The sequence below is a fragment of the Coenobita brevimanus genome, chromosome 70, assembly GCF_032717465.1.
Source record: "Coenobita brevimanus isolate Jiangsu-jjx chromosome 70, ASM3271746v2, whole genome shotgun sequence".
NCBI lineage: Eukaryota > Metazoa > Arthropoda > Malacostraca > Decapoda > Coenobitidae > Coenobita > Coenobita brevimanus.
The window spans coordinates 11,407,548-11,429,855 of NC_137023.1; the positions used below are offsets into that span (position 1 = coordinate 11,407,548).

Here is a 22,308-nt window from a genome sequence, read left to right on the forward strand (position 1 = left end):
TCCCAGCTCACACCCCCCCTCTCTCACATACCTCTCCACCCCATCCCTCCAACTCATGCCTGGCCTCCCCCTCCCTCTTCCCCCCCTCTACCTCCCTCACATACATTCTCCTCCTCATGTGGGTGTGTGTATATATATATATATATATATATACATATATATATATATATATATATATATATATATATATATATATATATATATATATACCTGTATATGTATATATACTGTATATATACCTGTGTATATATATATATATATATATATATATATATATATATATATATATATATATATATATATATATATATATATATATCCCTATTTCTTACTGTGCCTTCCAGTTTATATTTTTAAACTGTGGCAGCTCTCTGCTACCCACTCTGCATCCATGCATTTTGAAAGGTACGCAATTATTTACATATATTTTGCGTTATGACTTTCCAGATACATTTCATTTTTCTATTATGTACTTTAATATCATTCCTATTTTCTTCAGTTCCTACCTGTATTAGACTAATAATAATGTCAGCGTTTGGTACATCAAGAAAAATTGTCACTTACTTGTAATATAAGTTCTGAGTCCTGGTTCTGGGTTATAACCCATATTACACCTAAGTCGTTTTATTTTTTCCTTTATGCAAATTTTCTCCACTGGTCTCTGGATATTCACATCACGAATTACGTTATGGTCATCGTACTTTATTGAAAGTGTTTTTTTGTGTCATGTACACGTGCTTTCCTTTGCATTATATTAAAAAGCTTGTAGAAGCAATCACTTTTACTACAAGACTCAAAAGTGACCTGATATCCAAACCTTAGCCTAAACTCCTGCGGTTATTTCGCCTCCTAATGCTTTCTACCCAAGTACATCGCCACCTCTCTAGTGTGATTAGCTTGCTAATGCTAAGAAATCGGCCGTTTCTTCTCATACACCTATCGCTGGTCTCATTTTTTAAATATTAACATGAATTGTCTGTGGCACCTGCACTAGGATTTCAGTTCTTAGTACGAGTTGTCTGTGACACCTGCACTTGAGTTTCAGTTGCCTGTAATAGATATGGTATTGTATTATGCAAACACTGACTCAGAACTGTGGTTACCCCATGGCCTCTGGCATTAGAGGAAATTTAGTGACCACTGCAAACTTTCTTTAAATATACATCATCGTCTTGAAAATGGTACAATAAACCTGCTCACGATTATATTTTCTCTCTAATCGCCATAGTTCCAGTTACTGTGGTCGGAAATTACCAGGTGGCGCGAAACAGGCAACCACACATGCGGGACTCATTCCTGTCAAAGCCTGAATGAGTTCCCAGTTAGTCTGTCAATAGGTAGATAGGTAAGCAGGTAGGTATCCACGTAGGTAGGTGCCACCAATGTCAATAATATGGATAATTGTAGAGAATCGTTGCCACCAAAGTCACGAATCACAGAGTAGCATAGATTACTGCTGCTGCCAAGTGTAGATAACAGTCGTAACATGTGGAAAGAATGGAGAATGAAAGACTGACTAAGAGGGTGTATGTAGGTGAGGTGGAGGGAGGGAGAGGGAGGGGTAGACCGAGGATGAGGTGGAGGGAGGGAGAGGGAGGGGTAGACCGAGGATGAGGTGGAGGGAGGGAGAGGGAGGGGTAGACCGAGGATGAGGTGGAGGGATGGAGTTGAGAGGTATATGAGGGAGGGGGGGTGAGTTGGGGGGAGGGGAGTCAAATGGTGGGTGACAGAGTGACTTGGAGGCGTTTTGTCTGCGGCCACCCTTTGCGGGATTAGGGCGTCGGGCTATAGATAGATAGATAGATAGATAGAACTTAGGAGACTGGAATTGTAGTTGTACTGTAGACTGGCAAGGCACCTATGTCACCAGTAGATGTAAAGAGTCGTGAGGTGCTGCATAGCGTGGCAATTGTGCATTTGTGGGTTTTGTCTCTCTAGTCGCAGGGTAGGTATTTCTCTATCTCACTCCCCCCCCCCTCGGTCTATTTTGTACAGTAAGTGAAAATGAGCCACAGAAACTCTCGGGTTAAAGGGTTTTATTGTGACACAGTTATATTGTTCAGCGCCTACCCCTGCACTTATAAGACGTGATCCACTGATTGTCAGAGTGACAGCTAATCTCTGGCTGCCAACCTCCTATTCTATCTCCTAGTCTCCCCAATCTCCTTCTACTCCTGATTTCTGGGTACATATTATCGCATGGTTTCTGGCTGGCTGACGTGTGTGTGTATGTGTGTGTGTGTATAGTGTCTAGCACGCATCGGTCACATGGCTAACTGTATTCCGTGAGTTGCATCATGTGTCTGACATAAAAAATGTGTTTTAACATCTTTTGTAGTCTGCGCCAGGGGATGTTTGTGTTTCTTCCTAATGCACCAGCTGCCCACCTGCTTATTATATACAGTGGTTGTGTAACATACTGTGCTATGATTATATTAATGCCTATACCTATTACATATAGTGCTATGGCTATATTAATGCCTATATATCTAATAAATAACAACCAGCATGGTGTTATTTTTTTATTGTCTTTGGCTTCCTTTCCTTAGTCACCATTGGCTGCGCATTCAATTGTAGTATCAAGAACAGGATTTCTAGACGTGTTTGAGGCTTCCTTGGTTGCTAAAGCCATGGAAAATGGATCAGTAAGTGCATGAATTTCGTTTATAGAAGCCACAATTCTTTTGTATCGGGGCCAAACCAAGAGGGTTGTAAAGAGAGATAACAGACAGCCTCATATCATTTAAAACTGCGAGACGCTGCTCCCAAGAGAAAGTCTGTGGCGTGCTCAAAATTCTCCTCTGAGTTAAGTCGCAGGGCTGGATAAACTTCAGTACAGTGGCGTCTTCTTCAAAATTGTCCCTACCTGCAGACAACAGTATTCATCTAAAGAAATCCTTGTGGTTTAAAAATCTTCTTGTGGTGAATGAGTTAACCCTGGACAGGCATACCTGGGTGAAATTCACCTGGTGATACTGCAGCACTGTCATACACATGGTTCCTTTATCTCCAGAACATTCTCTCTCTCAGTAGCTACATTGTGTGTTGAGACTCCGTGTTAGGTGGGTGAGTGATGCTCTACACCTTGGTCTTCATATATTCTTTACATTGGTCGGGTGATTTTCTCCTGGCCATGCCTATTGTGTGAGTAGTATTTTTCACAAACGATTTTCTGATAACAGAGGAGCTAGCAGACTGTATTTGGGAGGTTTTGAGGATTCAGGCAAGGAGTATGAAATAAGGGCAAAAAAAAAAAGTTTGTACTCTTGTATATATTTAGCTATGAACTCTCGAACTTGTTATTTTAATTCAAAAATGATCTCAGGATTTTTTTTACACTGCTACCTCTCATTACATTTTCTTTAATACTTATCCTAGAGTGAACAAAAGTTGTTCTTCCACACTCATACCAAGTTTCATGAATAAATATTGATTAGAACATTTTTCTTTCTTCCAGGGCAGGGTGAAAAACACCCAGGTATGCCTGTGGTGTTACTAAAAAAAGACTCATGCCTATCCAGGGTTAATGAAGACTCATTTAACACGACCAGTTCGAAGAATATCACTTAAACTAGGAAAAGCAGTAGGTAAAAAAAAAAAAGGTGATATGGTGTTAAAGGCATATGAAAAGGTATTTTAGGTTATGCTTAGATTATGCTGAAGCGTGCAGTATATATATATATATATATATATATATATATATATATATATATATATATATATATATATACGTGTCAAGTGGGGTTGGTGGAGGATTAGTGCCCCTCCCTGTAAAACAATTAACTCTGGGCCCTTGGCCACCCCGTTTGGGATACATGGCGTCTGGCAATGAATGAAAAAAAAAAATGAAAAAATATTGTACCCAACTCTGTGTGTTGGAATTTACTGTACTTATGTTTTTGAATAATTCTGGCACTGTGACAAGAAAAATGGTGTTTGGATCAAGTACTGGAAGGAAGCGAATAATAAGAGAAACTGTGCGATGAAACCATACAGTAATGGCTTGTAAAGATAGAATGGTAGTTTCTACTACTTTGTCATGGAAAGATTTTTTTTTTTTTTTGGTGTGTGTGTGTGTGTGTGTGTGTGTGTGTGTGTGTGTGTGTGTGTGTGTGTGTGTGTGTGTGTGTGTGTGTGTGTGTGTGTGTGTGTGTGTGTGTGTGTGTGTGTGTGTGTGTGTGTGTGTGTGTGTGTGTGTGTGTGTGTGTGTGTGTGTGTCCGTCCGAATCTGGGCATATGCTTCACAGCCCGTTGCGTGAGGCCCAGCGGTTCTCCTACATACCGCACAATCGCACATCTTTAATGCCACCACTTCAGTGCTAACAGCCACCGTCCATATTCAATACATGTTAGAGCTCTCCCATACAGGGCTGGTGTATTGGTATTAGCAGTGGAATTTTTACATTTCGGCTGGTCATTTGGTAGATCAGAAATGTCTGTTTCGACGAAATTCAAATACTTAAAGTGTTCCCTTCCCCACTGCGTTCACTGGAACTGCAGGCCACCTCTCCAACGATTCAGCCAGTGTGACTGTCCGATGACGCAGTTCATTTTACTATTGCTACCACCAGATTACGTCATTTGACTTTACTGACCCCTCTACCAATGAAGGAATTAGAAACAATCTCAGTCAGAGCCTTTTTGGACTGGCCCATTTCATTCCTGCCAGCACCATACGACTATTTGCAGATTAAGGAAGACCTCTCTGAGGGAAGGGGTTTAGTTCCAACAACAGGTATGAAGCAGAGGAAGAAGGGATGAAACAACAGACAGTAAGAATAAGCAACACAGGGTATAAGGCAGTATCACAAAATACGAAAGAGAAGCAAAATTATGCAAGAGAAACACATTATTAAAAACAGGACAAGGCATGAAAAAGGTATGAAACGGCACTGCAGGGCAAAGAAAAAAGGGGTTTGAAATAGCACCACATCGTAAGGAACAAGAGATTAAATAACAGCACAAAGAACGAAAAAGGAATGAAACAGCAGCATATGAAAACTAAAAAGCAGCACGAAATAAGAAAAAGGAGCAAGAGGTATGAAGTAGCAACACAAAGTATGATAACAGAAGCAGAGGGCGTGGATAAGCAACACAGAAAGACAGCAGCACTGTATGTGTGACATCATTATACATCAGGTAAGCAGCTGCACAAGATATAAACAATATATAAAACAGGAGAACTAGGTATGAACCAAACCACAGGGTAGGCAACAGAAACTCAACACAGCAAAAGCACTAGGTATAAAACTGGAAAAAAAAAAAAAAAAAAAAAAAAAAGAATTAAGCACAACATGAGGCATGGAACAGACGCAAAGGAAATACAATCCCATCCTCGCAGTTTGCGTTGTGACACTGGTTGTCAGAAATTTTTGTACACTCCCTTATCTGACGAGTGTTAGTCTAACACGATCTTAAGTAAATTCAAATAAATCTCTTAGGAGGTTTAGGTGTAACTGATATTCCAACTCACCTAGTTATTATTCTCCTATCACCTAGCTAATTCCCCATTGATTTGGCCAAATCGTAAAGATTACTTTCAGTAGCAAGAAAAAGTCGGACAACAGATGACGACGAACCTCATGTTTCGGTCGGTTGCCTGGGCTTCCAAGCGTCCTTTAGGTGCATATTTTACGGCATGCTAACTCAACGAGCTTTGGTAACCCAGAACGTGAACATGACGAGTCTCTGATCCCTCACAGGATTGTAGAGGTGTCAACTATTAATTAATTGCAATGCTAAATACAGTTAGATTACTTCATGATATATACAAGGCGAATATACAGGAACTAAAATTAATCTTAGTTTTATTTCAACTAAAGCCAAGCCAAATATTCCCTTTATCTATGTAAAATTTGAGGCCCTGCGTGGGGCAATAAGTGACATTTTTTTAAAACATCCGACTGTGCGTTCGCTCATGGCCTTGACTGAGCCGCAGGAGACACATCAACACCTCATTGTGGCATGCAGGGCCTCAAATTTGTATTAAACCCTCATTCGTTTTTCACGTGAGGCATTTCATACTCACTACGCAGGCACAATTAGGTCACTGGAAAATTCCAAAGTATTTACATGTATTTACAATATAGTTGTCCACAAGGGTTAAACGCAGTAGCATTTAATTTATTAATAATAAGAATTATCAAACAGAACGTAATCTCTGGGTTATAAAACCGCTTGAATAGTTATTAACTTTCTCCAGGTTTTCCCCTGCTTTTAACCAGGGACGACTATTTTAAAAAGTAAAGAGCGCAGCCACTCTGGGGGAAGATATTTCCCACACTTGTTATGATACGACAATAAGTGATGCTGTGTGACGTCATGTCATATTGTTCCAAATTATTATGACAACACTGATATCACAGTGAGAGGTGTCGGGCCGTGGCAGGTAATGATGTAACCGTCATGTAATTTGGTTATGCCATGATGTTTAATAGAGTACTGTGGCATAGAGGGGTGTGGCTCTCAGATAGGACTGATATTGTTGGGGTGCACTGTTGTGCGGTAAAATGGTATACCGTTGTGCTTTGGTTGGTGCAGCTTGGCAGGAAGTGATGGATTTCGTAGAATGATAAAAAAAATAATAAGGTTGAAAGAATGTGATTAAACAAAAGAGCGACATTCATACGGTACCTTGCACTGTCGTAAATTAGTACATCACTGTGTATTTGATTGGTTTTTGAATGGCTAAAATTGGACCAATATTAAGGAAGTTGTGATTTCTATTTACTCTCGAAAAACAGCGTTCCAAAGGCCCCCTTAACAGAGTACTGTGGCATAATGGAGTGTGGCGCTCAGATAGGACTGATATTGTTGAGGTGCATTGTTGTGCGGGAAACTGGTAGGCTACACCGTTGTGCTTTGGTTGGTGCAGCTTGGGAGGAAGTGATGGATTTCATAGAATGATAAAGAATAATAAGGTTGAAAGAACGTGATTCAACAAAAGAGTGACATTCATACGGTACCTTGAACTGTCGTAAATTAGTACATCATTGTGTATAGACTGGTTCGTTTTGACGTGATGTGGTAAGATAATGGTTATGGTAATCAATTCATACACATAATTAAAACCAGTAAAATATATAGATTAATGGTATGATGAAATAAAAAATTTCTGTTGATGTTTTCTGTCTCAAGTTTTCTTATTTCTATTCCCGGATCCCTTGCACCCCATGTACTGGTGGAGTTTTAAAGAAGAGGAGGAGGAGGAGGAGGAGGAGGAGGACATACAAATAAGCTTCCCGCAGGAAACTGTGTGCATGTATAATACAACAAATTTCAGTTTAACGCCGAGTAAAAGGGGCGTAATATTGGAAACATGTTTGAATATGCTATGTTGTCAGCAATGAAAACGAGTGCATACTGAATATAGCATAACATAGTAACTATCGTGGCCAATGGCTTCCTGTCCATGACAGTAGAAAAATAAATAAGGCAATTATAGTGTGATTTTGCTTGATTATAGTGTAATAATAGTCGTTGTAGCAGCAAGGTAACTTTCTGGTCTGCCTTTGAGAGTGTCCGGCAACTTGTCTGTGTCAGTCAGGCTTGTTAAATATTCATGCATGGGGTCATACCTAAGAAAGGTTGGAATTCACATATAATAAGTTAAATTCAGTGGAATGAAAAGAAATCCACCTTGGGTGGTTCATCCCTGTTTCTGGGAACTGATTTTAGTTCTGGAGTTATGATGATGCAAATTAACCTGATTTTGTTTTAAGCCTGTTGCAGAGTGGGTGTTATTTTGCTGTGGCATTTTTTTTATGCTTGAGCAATTAGATATGACTGGGTATAATAGTGCTTATTTTTCATATTGCTGTAATGTGATACTCTGATCTGTTGTGATTTGTGTTGGTTCTTCAACCATTTTGGTTGTGAAACCCTTGTGATTTAATTCTGAAAGGTGTGTGTTTTGTTGTCGTTTTCGTGTGGCTCTTATGCGATTCCGATCTCTCTCTCTCTCTCCCTCTCTCTCTCATATTGGAGATCATGGTGAAAACTATGTGTTATACTGATGTGCTCTTGTGATTATCGTCTAGATTTCGTTCAAATTTAGTGCGATTTGCAATTCTGGCGCGATGATGCGCAGTTTTGATATGATTTTGGCGGGATTTGTGTGCAGTTCGGTATGATTCTGACATGATTTATGTTTAATTTCGATGTCATTCTGGTGTGATCTTTGTGCAATTTTCGTATGACTTTAGTGCCACTTTTGTGATATTCTGGTGTCAATCTGCCGTGATCTGTCAGTAATTATGGCTTGATTCAGGCACTGTTTTGGTGTTTATGGTTATCCTTATATGTGACTGGTTGGGAAATAGTGGTGTTTGTGATTTTTTTTTTTTTTTTTTTGTTATTTCCAGAATTTCGTGCGGTCTGGATACGATTCTCTCGTCACTGTTCATTTTTCTCTTACTTAATTTTATAATATGGTGACTTTTTAGAATTCCTTTGTGAGTTCATGATTAAGGTGACTCATGATTATCCTGAGACTGAAGCGATTACCTTGAGATTATGGCGATTCTTGTGATTTTGGTGATTTTCTTGAGATACTAATACTAGTGATTTGGTGACTTAGATGGGTTTCCTGTGATTTTAGTCTAATTTTCTTGCTATTTTCATTTACCTAAAAAAAAAATCTAGTCATGTTGTTATTCTCTTGTGATATTAGGGTGATTCTTTTTAGCGACGCCTAATGTGTATATACCAGACCGACTTAGCGTCTCTGTATCTATGATTCACTTGTCTATGTATGATAAAAATAAAAAATAAAAATCTTATAAATGCCCCATCTGATGTGCAGCAGATAAGGGGCATACTATGTGCGTGATGAGGGGAGGAAACGTTTCGATACTGTTGGTAATACATCACATATCATGGTTTGGGTCAGTGTCAAAAGTCGAACGCGGTGTCACTGAGGTTTCTGAGTACTTTTGTATCAGCCTATCTTTGTGATCACCCTGTTGTTTTTGTGTGGTTGTTTTAAGATTTCCTTTGTGTGTGTGTGTGTGTGTGTGTGTGTGTGTGTGTGTGTGTGTGTGTGTGTGTGTGTGTGTGTGTGTGTGTGTGTGTTTTAACTTACGAATTTTTGTGTGACTGATGCTACTTTGGTGAAATTCCAGTGCAGTTTATGAATGTGATGTCATGATTTTCGAGAGATATTAGTGCGGTAATATTATTACGCTGGTTTTGTTTTGATTCTGGTGTGACTGGTGTGATTTCGTTTATTTTGTTGTGATTCTGGTGTACGCTCTGGATATGCGTGGTCTGTTTGTGCCAGGTAATTGCTATCGTCGTCACGGGCTTCTTAAACCATTTCAGTGTCGTTCATCTTCGAATCATTATGAACATTTAATTCACCCACGACTAAAGTTGTATGTTTTTGGTCACTTTCCTCTTATCCTTCCTTGTGTATATATTCTTATATAATTCATTTTGCCACATATTCCCCCCCCCAAAAAAAAAAGTTAAAATAACTCATTTCCAAAAAGCTTATTTTATTCATTTTTTTACATTAAAGAAATGCGTAAAGAAAACTAGGAATGGCAGTTTTATCTTTTTCTATATTACCTAAACAACACTCTTAGGGCTTAGATTCCACTAACTTGTCTGGTCTTCTCTAAAATGTTATATTAAACAAGGGAAATATCATGCTATTCTGAAATCAGAAAAACAGGCAAAGAGAAAAAAAATTCCAGACCCAAGGCATTTAAGTCATTCACCCTTCCAGTTTCATTAGCCCACAAAATAATTTCATTCCCCCTTGGGTGAACCATTCGCCAGTTTAAGAAGCACTGGTCACGAGCATCAGAGGTTCTCTTCAAAAACTGTGGTCCTTGTCATTTCCTTCCTTACTCAAGTTTAACTTTTAGTCCGAGGATGTATTTCCTATTCTAGTATTGCTGTCTCCAGATGATAACATTAATTCAGGAGAAAATTCATCAAACCAGACTGATCAGATGTGGCCTTGTAAGAAGTTTAGTAAAACCGTCTGATAACAAAAAGAATTAACATGAGAAATACATAACGTCATCGAACTAAAATGCTGAAGCATGCAGCTATCAGTGCCATAAACGCAGATAAATATGTTTACTTGAACACTTTAATCCTTCAGCGTCATTTATAGTTTATTCTTGCTTCTATCAAACGATTTTATTCATATTGCTATAAAGATTTCGAAATGGAAGGGTTAGGGGAAAAACACCATTAGCCCCTTATCATGAGATACCATTCCTGAGTTGACGAACTGATCATTCCAGGAGTCTTAAATTTCGCCGGATTCAAGAGTCAGACGGATTTAGCGTGGTAGTAATGTGTTGTCGCAACGAATACCCGTTTACAATTTAGGGTTCTTGCACTCGTGAAACAACTCATTCATTTAGCAGGCTCATTTCCGATTTTATAATCTGGGAAATTGTAAATGAATTACTGAACCTAGTTTTGCATGCAGAGAGAAAGAGAGAGAGAGAGAGAATGTTTTGGTGTTAATGTCGTGTCATACTATCGATCAGAAATTATCCTTACATGAAAGCAGGGCTCCACAATGTGCAGAGCGACTCGAACAGCTTCGGTATTCCATATTTCGTTGTCCGCTGTGTCAAAATGACTCACGTCACTTTAGTAAGGATAATTTTTTTTGAGCTATAGTACAAGTCGAGTCAAGAGGGGCATGCAGTGTTCTGTGTTCAAGAATCGAGCTCCCGAATATCTACGAACTATAACCCATTTTCATCACTAATATATATTTTACTAAAGCTACTGCCACATAATTTTCTTTACGTATGGAGGGACGGCTTGTATTGCAGACAGCTATTTCTTCTACTGATAAAGCAGATCTCTTCGCTCAGACTTTCTCATCCAATTCCACCATAGACGATTCCGGTGCTGTTCCTCCATCACTTCCAGCCTTTGACTTCCTCATGGCTGACATTAAAATTTCTTCAGCTGATCTAATTTCTGCCATCACTGGCCTCAATACTAACAAGGCATATGGCCCTGATGGGGTCCCTCCTGTTGTTCTCAAGATCTGTGCTTCTGTGCTTACACCCTGCCTATGCAAACTCTTTCGCCTTTGTCTGTCAACTTGTACCTTTCCCTCTTGCTGGAAGTTTGTTCTCATTCAGCCAGTCCCAAAGAAGGGTGACCATTCCCAACCCTCCACCTATCGTCCAATTGCTTTAACATCCTGTATCTCAAAAGTTTTCGAGTCAATTCTTAATAGAAAAATTTTAAAGCATCTTTCCTGTCACAACCTCCATTCCGATCGCAAGTATGGGTTCCGTCAGGGACGCTCCACTGGCGATCTTCTCACCTACCTTTCAGACTCCTGGTCATCCTCCTTTTCGGGACTTTGGCGAAAGCTTTGCCATTGCACTTGACATCTCTAAGGCTTTCGATCAAGTCTGGCATAAATCTTTAATTTCCAAACTGCCCTCTTACGGTTTCTATCCATCTATCTGTCCCTTCATCTCTAGCTTCCTTTCTGGTCGTTCTGTAGCCGCTGTTGTAGACGGCCATCGTTCTTCTCCTAGATCTATCAACAGTGGTGTTCCTCAGGGCCCTGTCCTATCACCAACTCTCTTCCTTTTATTCATCAACGACCTTCTAAGCTGTACATCTAACCCTTTCCACTCTTATGCTGATGACTCCACCCTTCACCTTTCCATTCGGTTCCCGCAACGTCCATCTCAGCAGTTACTTCAACAAACAAGGAATGAGGCTATGGCACACCTATGTCTGACTTGGCTCGTATCTCTGACTGGGGTAAAAATAATCTTGTTGTTTTTAATGCATCAAAGACTCAGTTTTTACACCTATCAACCCGACAAAATCTTCCACAGGTGTACCCACTAATGTTTAATAATATTGAGCTTAATCCTCCATCATCCTTGAACATGCTTGGGGTTTCATTTACTAGGGACTTATCTTGGGAAGATCATATTACTTCTCTTATAAAATCTGTTTCCAAGAGATTAGGTGTGCTAAGGCGACTCCATTCCTTCTTTACCCCTGCACAATTGTTGACTCTATACAGGGGTTTTATCCGCCCCTGTGTGGAGTACATGTGTGGGGTGGCTCCCCACATACAGCTCTTCTCAATAGATTGGAGTCAAAGGCTTTTCGTCTCATTAACGCTCCTCCTCTTACTGACTCCCTTGAACCTCTGTCTCTTCGTCGCACTGTTGCATTTTTATCTCTTTTCTATCGGTACTTCAATGGTCACTGCTCCTCTGAACTGTCTGCATGCATTCCTCCACCTCTACGACGGGCGCGTAGCACCCGTCTAGCAACAAACTCTCATCCCTTTTCTGTCCAACTCTCTAATGCATGAGTTAACCGTTACTCCCGGTCCTTCATTTATGCAACAGGTCAGCTCTGGAACTGTCTCTCTTTGTCTGTATTTCCTGCTTCCTATGATCTCCAGTCTTTCAAATGCAGTGTGTTCAGGCATCTCGAAATGATCGGATCTTGAAGTTGGCTCTCTCTTGTATTTTGTTTTTCTATTGGAACAATAGATTGAGACAGTTGGTAGAGGAGTTTGGAAGGGTGTGTGAAAGGAGGAAATTGAAAGTAAATAAGAATAAGAGTAAAGTGATGAAGTGTACGAGGTTGATAGATGGTAGGGGGATGAATATAGTTTTGAATGGTGAGTTGCTTGAGGAGGTAGATTGTTTTAAATATCTAGGGTCACATGTTGCTGTGGATGGAAGAATAGATGCAGAAGTGAAGTTTAGAATAAATGAAGTAGGAAAGGTGCTGGGCGAATGAAAAAAGTGTTTAAATGTCATTCGCTTAGAATGGATGTAAAGAGAAGGCTGTATGAGGGTGTTGTTGTACCGACTGTGTTATATGGGGCTGAAACATGGAATATGGGTGTAGCAGAGAGGAAAAGTTTGAATGTAATGGAGATGAGGTGTCTGAGGAGTATGTGTGGAGTGACGCGTATGGATCGGGTGCGAAATGATGAAGTGCGAAGGAGAACTGGAGTTGTTCGGGAGATGGCTGCTAGAGTTGAGCAGAGGGTGTTGCGATGGTTTGGGCATATGGAGAGAATGGATAATGAGCGATTGGTGAAAAAGATAACTAGATCTGATGTGAGAGGTGTAAGGCTGAGAGGAAGACCACGAATAGGATGGATGGACAGTGTGAAGAGAGCGTTGGATGCGAGAGGGATATCTGTTGAGCAAGGAAGAGTGGCTGTGCGTGACAGAAATAAATGGAGAGAAATTGTGAATGAATAAGTGATGACGCAGCCCTGAGGGGATATTCTCCCGCATTTGGTCTGATCAGCTAGTCAGGTCAGGTGCGGGTAAGGGGATGGGTCTGTTATGATGTGGCAGGGGTAGCCCCAGGGGCATTCCCGTCTCCTGCTTCCTCAGTCGAGGCCCTCCATCCCGTGCCCTGCCACAGGCACGAAGAGGGAGTGTCACTGCTCTGACTCGAGCTCCCACTCGTCAGCTCACGAGGTTGCTTGTGCTAACCCCTCTACACCCAAATCTACGGGAGTGGTACCTCGCTTGCGTGGTGACTCTACCCGCTCTGCCAAGGCAGCCCGCCGACATGAGGCTATGGAGGAGGTTGCACCTGCTTCACCATCTCTCTCTTCCACCAAGGGCACTTCGGAGGCTCCTGCTGCGACTCAGATCTCCCCCTCTGCTGATCCCGCTCTGCATGAAGATGAGGGTTTCACCCCCGTGGTACGCAAGGGATCGAGGCGTGCTCACCAGGGAAACGGCCCTTCTCCGGCAGTACGCACTGGGCCTCCCCTCAGGGGTCCTTCTGCTGCTCGTCCCTCCGTGTCAGTAGCTGTGCGTCCGCCGCCCCGCTCTGCATTCCCAGCTTTCCGTGTGCCGGTACAGGACGGGCATGCGACGAGTTACGACGCCGTGGCTGCACTAGAGCATCACCTGCCAGGGCTACGCTGCTCCAACCTGATAGGTCGGGATGGCAGCTCGGTGTTGGTGCCGAAGGACGAGGGAGCCTACGACCTCTTGAGAACAGCTCTGCAGGACGAGGCCTGCCCTGTGAAGCTAGTCGAGCTGACGCCCGGCCAACAGTCGACGAAGGCAGTTGTCATGGGTTATCCCTTGAGAATGCCTATGGAGATCCTGCTTCACCACCCTCAGGTCGAAGAGGCAACCCGCTGCCAGAAAACACGGACCCGGGAGGAGACTCGTCAGGTCATTGTCACCCTGCGGGGTCCTCTGATCCCTGCGATCGACCTGGGGAACTGGGGAAAATACCACCTTCGCCCCTTCACCCCGGAGCCTCTCCGTTGCTACCGCTGCCAACGCTATGGGCACCACCGTGCCAACTGCAACCGCCCCGTCATCTGCGGCATGTGCAGTGGCGGCCACGACACGGACGAGTGCCTGCAGCGGTTCAAGGCGAAGCAACCAGTTGCGGCCAAGTGCCCCAACTGCTCTGGACGACACCACGCCTGGCACCCCAGCTGTCCCGCGAGGGTTCACCGAGTGAACCAGGGTCGAGAGAGGCAGGTTGCTTTTGTGCAGGAGAACCAGGCCACCAGCGCCACTCCAGCTCCCCCTGGCACTTTCATCTGGGGCCAACAGCGCCACCCTCTCATCCAGCGCCCACCACCTCTCAGCGACCAGGAGTTCCCTCCATTGCCCTCAGCTCTCACTGTGGTCCAGACCACAGCAGAGGTCCACCGCCAACAGCCGCCTGTCTCGCCACCACTTCCAACTGTAGCGACCAGTCGGTCAGTGACAATTCCGCCACCAGTGTCTGGCTCCACACCCAGTCCACCCCCCGCTCCTGCTCCTCCGGTGATCTCCTTCACAACGGAGGAGTTCAGGACCTTTGCAACAGAGCTCGCGATGACCCTAGCGAAGACAGTAGCTTCAACCCTCGACATCCCTCTCCCAACAGAGCCTCTTGCCGAAGCTGCCAATCGCCTTGTGGACCAGGCAATCGAGAGGAAGATGGCGAGCCTAGGTGCTCCTCTGTCTCCTCGCCGCCCAGCTCGTTCGGCAGGGCGACCCCGTCCCACATCGCACAGGACAGCTCGCCCGTCCAAGAGGGTCAAGCCACGACCTCCCAATGCTCTGTCTTCCACCGCACAGCTGCCTCGTCAGCGTCATCGTTTGGGGCAAACCCTAACACCATCAGGGTCCAAAGTGATGGAGAGGGCCTCACCACTGCTGCAGGAGAACGACCGTCCGCAACTGTCGCCGGACGGCCAGTAGACCGCTCTCTCAGGCTCCTCCAGTGGAATTGCTTGGGAGCACGGAGCAAGCTCCCCCTTTTGCAGGAAGCGGCCGCAAGGGACCGCCCTGATGTCATTCTCCTGCAGGAGACCCTGCTCCCAGGCAATTCCACTTTCCATCTCTCGGGATACACCACCCATCTCCTCCCGTATATTCGTGGCGTTACACGGGGATGTGCCGTTCTGGTCAGGGACCACATCGCGTGCACGGATTGTGAGCCCCCTCCTTTCTGTGGACCTGATGTGGAGGTTCAGGGCGTGGTTCTCCATCTGGCGACGTCGCCCCTGACGGTATACAATGTATACCGGAGCCAGAGGAGCACCCTGGAGTTGGGGGAACTTTTCTCCCAAGCTGCCAGGGGAGCTGTGTACATTGGGGGCGACTTCAATGCCCACCATGCCCTGTTCTCTTCGCCTCTTCGGCCCAACGATGCAGGACGACACATCTCTTTAATACTGGAAGAGGTGGGTGATGTTTCCCTATTAAACGACACCACTGAGGCCACACACATTGACGGGGGGCGTCTGGACTTGGCGTTTGTGTCCTCCCCCCTTGCAGGCTCGGCAACATGGTCACTGCACCTACACCTCGCTAGTGATCATTTTGCCCTAGAGGTCACTCTGCCAACTGCTCCACTCCCACCGACACCGCCCCCTCCTCTGCGGTGGGACTTCCGTAGGGCCGACTGGGTGGCGTTTGCCCAGGCCTTAGCTGGAGCCTTTGCTGCATCTCCTCCCGCCTCAGACCTCGAGAGACGAGCAGATCAGGTGGCAAGTATTTTTTCACAGGCTGCCTCTCTTGCTATCCCCCTGCAGCGTCGATCCGCGAGGTGCTATCGGGACGGCTGGATTTACTGCGACAGGGTCAAGGAATTGAACCGGCGGCTAAATGCGGCACGCAGGCAGTACCGACGGCGTCGCACATCTCCACACCGTCGGTACCTGGTGGCTGTCACGCGACATGTCACCACAGAGAAACGCCGCCTCAAGGAGGAGGCGTGGATTGGATGGTGTCGTACCCTAGATGCTCACTCCACACTCAGGGAGATGTGGAGAAGAATCAGGTCCATCTCCGATCCACGTCCTCCTCGTCCGCCCTCGCATCCTGATCCTGCCGCAGAGGCCAGCCGCCTCGCTCAGCACTTCCCGGATCGCTCTGCTTCAAGCAATCTCCCACAATCCGTCCAGATTCTGCAGGCTCAGCTATGCACCGCTCGTGCCACGGCTGTTCAGGCTGCCTGTGATAGGCCAGACCCAGCTGATTGTCCCATCACCAGCGGGGAGGTTCTAAAAGCACTGCACCACAGGGGGGACTCTGCACCTGGACTGGACGGAATCACATATTCACTCCTGTCACACGCTGGGGATTGCGGCAGCGAGCGCCTACTTGATCTGATCAACCTTTCGTGGTCTGAGGGGCGTCTGCTAAGGTCGTGGAAGGCGGCTGTTATTCACCCGATTCCTAAGCCTCATGATCCTACCGCCATGCGCCCCATCTCCCTCCTTAGCTGTATCGCTAAAACGGCTGAGAGGGTTGTGCGGGCTCGTCTCGCTTGGCGGCTGGGACCACTGCACCCAAGGATTTTCGCTTATCACCATGGTAGGAGTGCCACTCACTGCCTCGCGTCTTTCCTTGGGGAACTGAGAGGGGGAAGGGGGATGGCCGTCTTCCTCGACCTTGAAAAGGCTTTTGAACTAGCCAGCCCTACAGTTATTTTGGCTGCCCTTGCAGACAGGGGTGTGGGAGGCAGGCTTTTATCCTGGATCAGGGACTTCTTCGCGGATCGCTCTGCAGGGGTCAGATTCCAGGGGCACCTCTCACACTTTTGCAAACATTTAAATGGCACCCCCCAGGGGAGCGTATTAAGCCCCCTCCTCTTTAATATCCTGATGGAGGGGCTCTTAACTCTTGACTATGGGCCTGGCGTCACCCTCCTCTGTTATGCAGATGATCTTGCCCTCGTTTTTACAAGAAGGGATTGTTTTCGACAGGCAGACTTGGCCCTTCTTCGGCTCCATGCCAAGTGTGCCGAGTTAGGCCTAAAAATTAACTTCCTGAAGACCAAGTGCCTGCCATTTGGACTCCGCCCCCCAGATTTTCCACTGCTACTCGGTGGCCATCAGCTCTCCACTGTCACTGCACATCGGTACCTGGGGGTCTGGCTTGACGTGGGTCTCAACTTTTCCTGCCACGTTCGGTACCTGAGGGAGCGTGCATCCACCCGCATGGCTGCTCTCCGCTATCTATCCAAGCGGAGTTTGGGGGCATCATATTCCGTCCTACGGACTTTTTATATACACGCAGTCCGATCCTTAGTAGACTACAGCGCCATCTGCTTGACGGGACTCACTCCGCCAGTCGTTAGATCTCTGGAGGTCATCCAGAATGATGCCCTCCGCATTATGCTGGGTGCTCCACGCTGGACCCGACTTGTCAATCTGCGTATGGAGGGTTGGCTGCCATCTCTGGCCCATCGCATTGTGTTAAGAGCGGCAATTGTCACTCTGAAGCTGATCCAGTGCCTGCCTCACCTGCCTGTCTCTGCCCTCCTAAAACGCCTTCTCTGCCGCCCACCCGAGCCGGCCCCTCAGCATGACTGGGCCCGCACCACAGCCGCTGCCATCCAAGGATTGGGAGCTGCTGCGAGCCTCTGTCAAGATCCCGACTCTCCCTTTCCTGGATACGTTGATCCACCGCCATGGGATCCTCCTCTTTTTAATATTATTGGTCCATCAGAGGCTAAACTTCCGCTCCTCAATTCCAGCACTCCTTCGCCAGGAGGGTCTCAGTAGGGTGGCAGCTCTGGCCTCACCAAACTCAGCCATCTACTACACTGATGGCTCTGTTTCCCCTAATGGCGCAGCTGGAGCGGCCTTTGTCTCTGGGCAAATAGTGGAAGCTTGGCGACTCTCTTCAGGTGTATCCACTTTCCAGGCAGAACTTGCGGCCAACCTGGGTGCATTGCACCATGCTCACCACCATCGTCGCAATCGAGTCATAATCCACACAGACTCTCTTTCCTCCATTCAGAGATTACGATCCTTCTCGCTGCATGACAACGTCTTTCTGCTAACAGCGATTTATACATTTGCATCACATCTTGTCCATAGGGGCGCAACGATTAACCTTCACTGGCTCCCGGGACATGTGGGAATTAGTGGCAACGAGCGTGCTGATGACGCTGCGCGCTCAGCTTGCGATCTCCCAGACATCACATTCCCACTACGCCCTAGTCCCTCGCACCTCATCCACACTCTCACTGCCACCATAGGAAGACTATCCCTAGAGGACCATCAGCTTTGGGTCACGGAGGGCTCTTGCTCTGCAAAATGGTATGCTACTGCCACGTCGTATTCCCTCCTGTTGCTCCCCCCAGGACTACCTAATTTTATTGTAGTCCGACTTCGCAGATTGCGTCTTGGGTTTCTTTGCTACAAGCAAATTGTGGGTATGGAGCCAGACCCGTGTGAACATTGCTTGGCCAGCTGTGAGGAGCCCCTTCTTCATTATCTTCTGGACTGCCCAGCCACCACCAGGCTCAGGTCTGAGCTCGACTCAGCCCTAGCCCGATCTGGTGATGTCTTTAGGGACGCTGCTGGCATTGTTGCCCATGCTCCATTAAATATATTACTTACTATGGTAAGGGATTACCCTCCACCTCGCTAAAGCAAGTTAGCGCAAGTAGTGCGCACCTCTGACGGGCTCTCTGTTTGCCCGTGTCCCAGGAAACTGGGACGAATATCCCACAAACAAACAAAAAGGCAGGGGTAAACCAGTTCTGCTGTCGGGCCCTGCTGCGGATGTCACTGATTGCATTGCGCAGTTGACCCTTGTGCGGTGTGGTGCAGTGAGGATCTGTCCGTTCTCCCCTTTGAGGCTAAGATGCGAATGAATGTGTTTGAATGGATGAGTAAATGGGGAGTGTGTCATCCTGTCTCGGCTACCTCCCTTTCCTTGGGGGAAGCAGCCTAGGTATATAGATAGATAGATAGATTGGAACAACAATTGCAGGCTCGCGGCCTTTGGTTCCTTCTTCCTCGCATGAAAAAAAAAAGTCCATCCAGCTCCTTTTCAGAGCAGTCGGTTATAAAATTAAAGCTTGAAATCGTCTGGAGGAAGTAAGATCAAAAAGAAAAATACATTACCGGAGTAAAAAGATTAACTTCTACAATCAGTGAATGACAACAGAGTAGACAGACCTCCATGTCACGGCAGATGTGCTTGGCGGTGGTCCAGGTGACGGGGGGGTAAGGCACCAGCAGGTAGCACCGGTCACCATGACGCACTTCACGACCATCACCACAACCGCTTCCTGTATACACAAAACAAACTTTAACACTTCAAACAGCAGAATATCTACCACTAAAGCACATTCACAAATAACAGTATACAGGAGTACAACACTCACTCCAAACCATCCATCCATCCATCCATCATCCAATCCTACGATGCCCCATGAGAAGAGTAGGCACTCGGGGCTTGGCAAGTTGGTCCTGACATTTAAGATGAGATTGACCAACCTCACTCATCTCTGAGTGGCATTATGTGAGAAATAAACCCCAACTATCCCTTGGATATAAACCTTCACTAGTTCAATCCGATTGGAAGCGCCGTACTTACCAACTACACCACCAGGTGCCATAATCTGGTAATACGGTTACCCCCCAGGGTAGTAAATGGTTTCCTGGTGTACCATTAGGCTTGTCACTCAGCGTAGAGTCACCCATAGGCAGAAGGAAGAGGAAAGAAAGAAGTAAAGAAAGACAAAAAAGGAAGGAAGGAAAGAAGGAAGGAGGAGAAGAAAGGGCACACACACGAGAGCAGCACGACATTGACAAAGTGGATGGTGAGCACCCCCACCTACCACAATACAATTGGTCTAATGGTCAAACATCAGACTTTGCCCTGTGATCTTAAATTAGATCGATTGCACTTTAATCAAACTGCTTCATCTTTGCGTGACCCTCTGTCGTTCCACGATGTTTGGTCCTAAATGGATAAAGACAGAGTTGACCTTGCCCTGTGACCTTGCCCTGTGGCCTTGCCCTTTTGTCCTATTGTTATTATAGAATTTCTTCAGCCTTGGTTGACCCTCAATCCTTCCACATGGTTAGGTCAAAATCGAACGAAAGCTGATATGAGTTACAAAGTCGAACTTTTGTCCATGACCTATAAATTTAACCAATAACTTCACAAAATTAAATCACTATTCCATCAAGTGAGGTCTAAACTGAATGAAAACTCTTTAAGCTGCCTTTGCCCTGTGAAGTTATATTATGACTTACTGTGTCAGAACACCCCTCCACACACACACACACACACACACACACACACACACACACACACACACACAAACAAAACGAGAGACATTCTCAATTTTTCCATCAACTTTGGCAATAACCGTATCAAAACGTTTGAGATATTTTGTCCACAAAATACACACACACACACGCGCGTAACCTATCTACTGGTAATCGAACCCGTGCATGAGGAAAAGTGTTTCTCCAACTGAGACTTTCCAACCATTAGATCCTCTGGCACTTCAAACGTCACGACATCTAATGTACACAAACACAATAGACAAACGTTGACAATCCGCGGACCACTTTTTCGTTGGAATGGTAACACTTCCTCCTTAGCGATTAATTTTACCTATTATACCGCACTATATGTATGTTACTGGTGCAAACAATATACATGAATATTAGGGCGTAATATAAGAAATAGTTCGTGAAGGAAGAGGTACGACGAAGACCCTAAGACAATAAAATAAGGTTCGTTATCTACATGTATGAAGCAACAAGACCACACATACACACTACATGCCCAAACGAGTTAATACATAGTACAGTACGTATATTAACTCACACATGTTTTACTGTTCACACACACACACACACACACACACACACACACACACACACACACACGGCACTTAACCACATATGTATCATTCGTATTATAAGTAACGATGATCAAACACTTACTTATTCACATTTATCTTCTTTTTTGTAGGTATATCACACCCATAACATCCCCCCCCCCCACACACACGCGTCTGTTACATCGATTTATCCGACATTTTAGTCTACTATTGCCTCACCACGCAAAAAAAAAAAAAAAAAAAAAAGGCACCCCTCCCACGTACTGGAACTCACAAGCACTCACGCACGCACATGCAATGCCACGCATGGCCTTTGATACTGAGCTATGAATACTCCACTAAACTCTCACAATTATCATATGACGTACTTTTTATTTACATCTTGTTTTTTTTTTTTTTTGTAGTTCTGTTTTAAAGCATATTATAGCGCTAACTTCATCCCATTCAGTACGACGACGCAGTTTAATATACACTTTATCTCCAAATTCATTATATTCAATGTACAAAAGCCCTTTCTAATAAAAGGGGAATCTTTTTTTTATGCGAGGAAGAAAGAACCAAAGGCAAGGAGCACGCAAAACAGTTCCTTCCAAGAAAAAAACATAAACAATACAAAAGAGAGCCAAATTCAAGATCTGTTCATTTCGAGATGCGTGGACACACTACGTTTGACAGACTGGAGATCACAGGAAGTAGGAAATACAGAAAGAGAGACAGTTCCAGAGTTGACCTGTTGCATAAATAAAGGACTGTGGGTAACGGTTAACTCTTGCATTAGAGAGTTGGACTGAAAAGGGATGAGAGTTTGTTAGACGGGTGCGTTCGTAGAGGTGAAGGGATGCAAGCAGACAGTTCAGAGGAATAGTGACCATTGAAGCGGCGACAGAAAGGAGAAAAAGATGCAACACTGCGGCGAAGAGACAGAGGTTGAAGGAAGGCGGTAAGAGGAGGAGAGTTGATGAGACGAAAAGTCTTTGACTCCACCCTATTGAGAACAGTTGTATGTGCGGAGCCTCCCCACACATGAGAGTTGTACTCTAAACAGGGGCGAATAAAACCCGTGTATAAAGTCAACAACTGTACAGGAGTAAAGAAGGTACGGAGTCGGCTTAACATACCCAATCTCTTGGAAACAGATTCTACAAGAGATGTAATATGATCTTTCCAAGATAAGTCCCGAGTGAATGAAACACC

The 22,308-nt window shown here is 45.0% G+C and overlaps 1 protein-coding gene across 1 annotated transcript in view; it reads right to left on the reverse strand.

Annotated features, from left to right (window-relative positions):
- Positions 1-22,308, reverse strand: part of LOC145406388 (uncharacterized) — a 246,849-nt gene that overhangs the window by 161,221 nt on the left and 63,320 nt on the right. Inside the window, exon 5 of the mRNA XM_080277552.1 lies at positions 19,430-19,542. Coding sequence (XP_080133678.1) covers positions 19,430-19,542 — 113 coding nt within the window. The remainder of the gene's footprint in view (positions 1-19,429; positions 19,543-22,308) is intronic.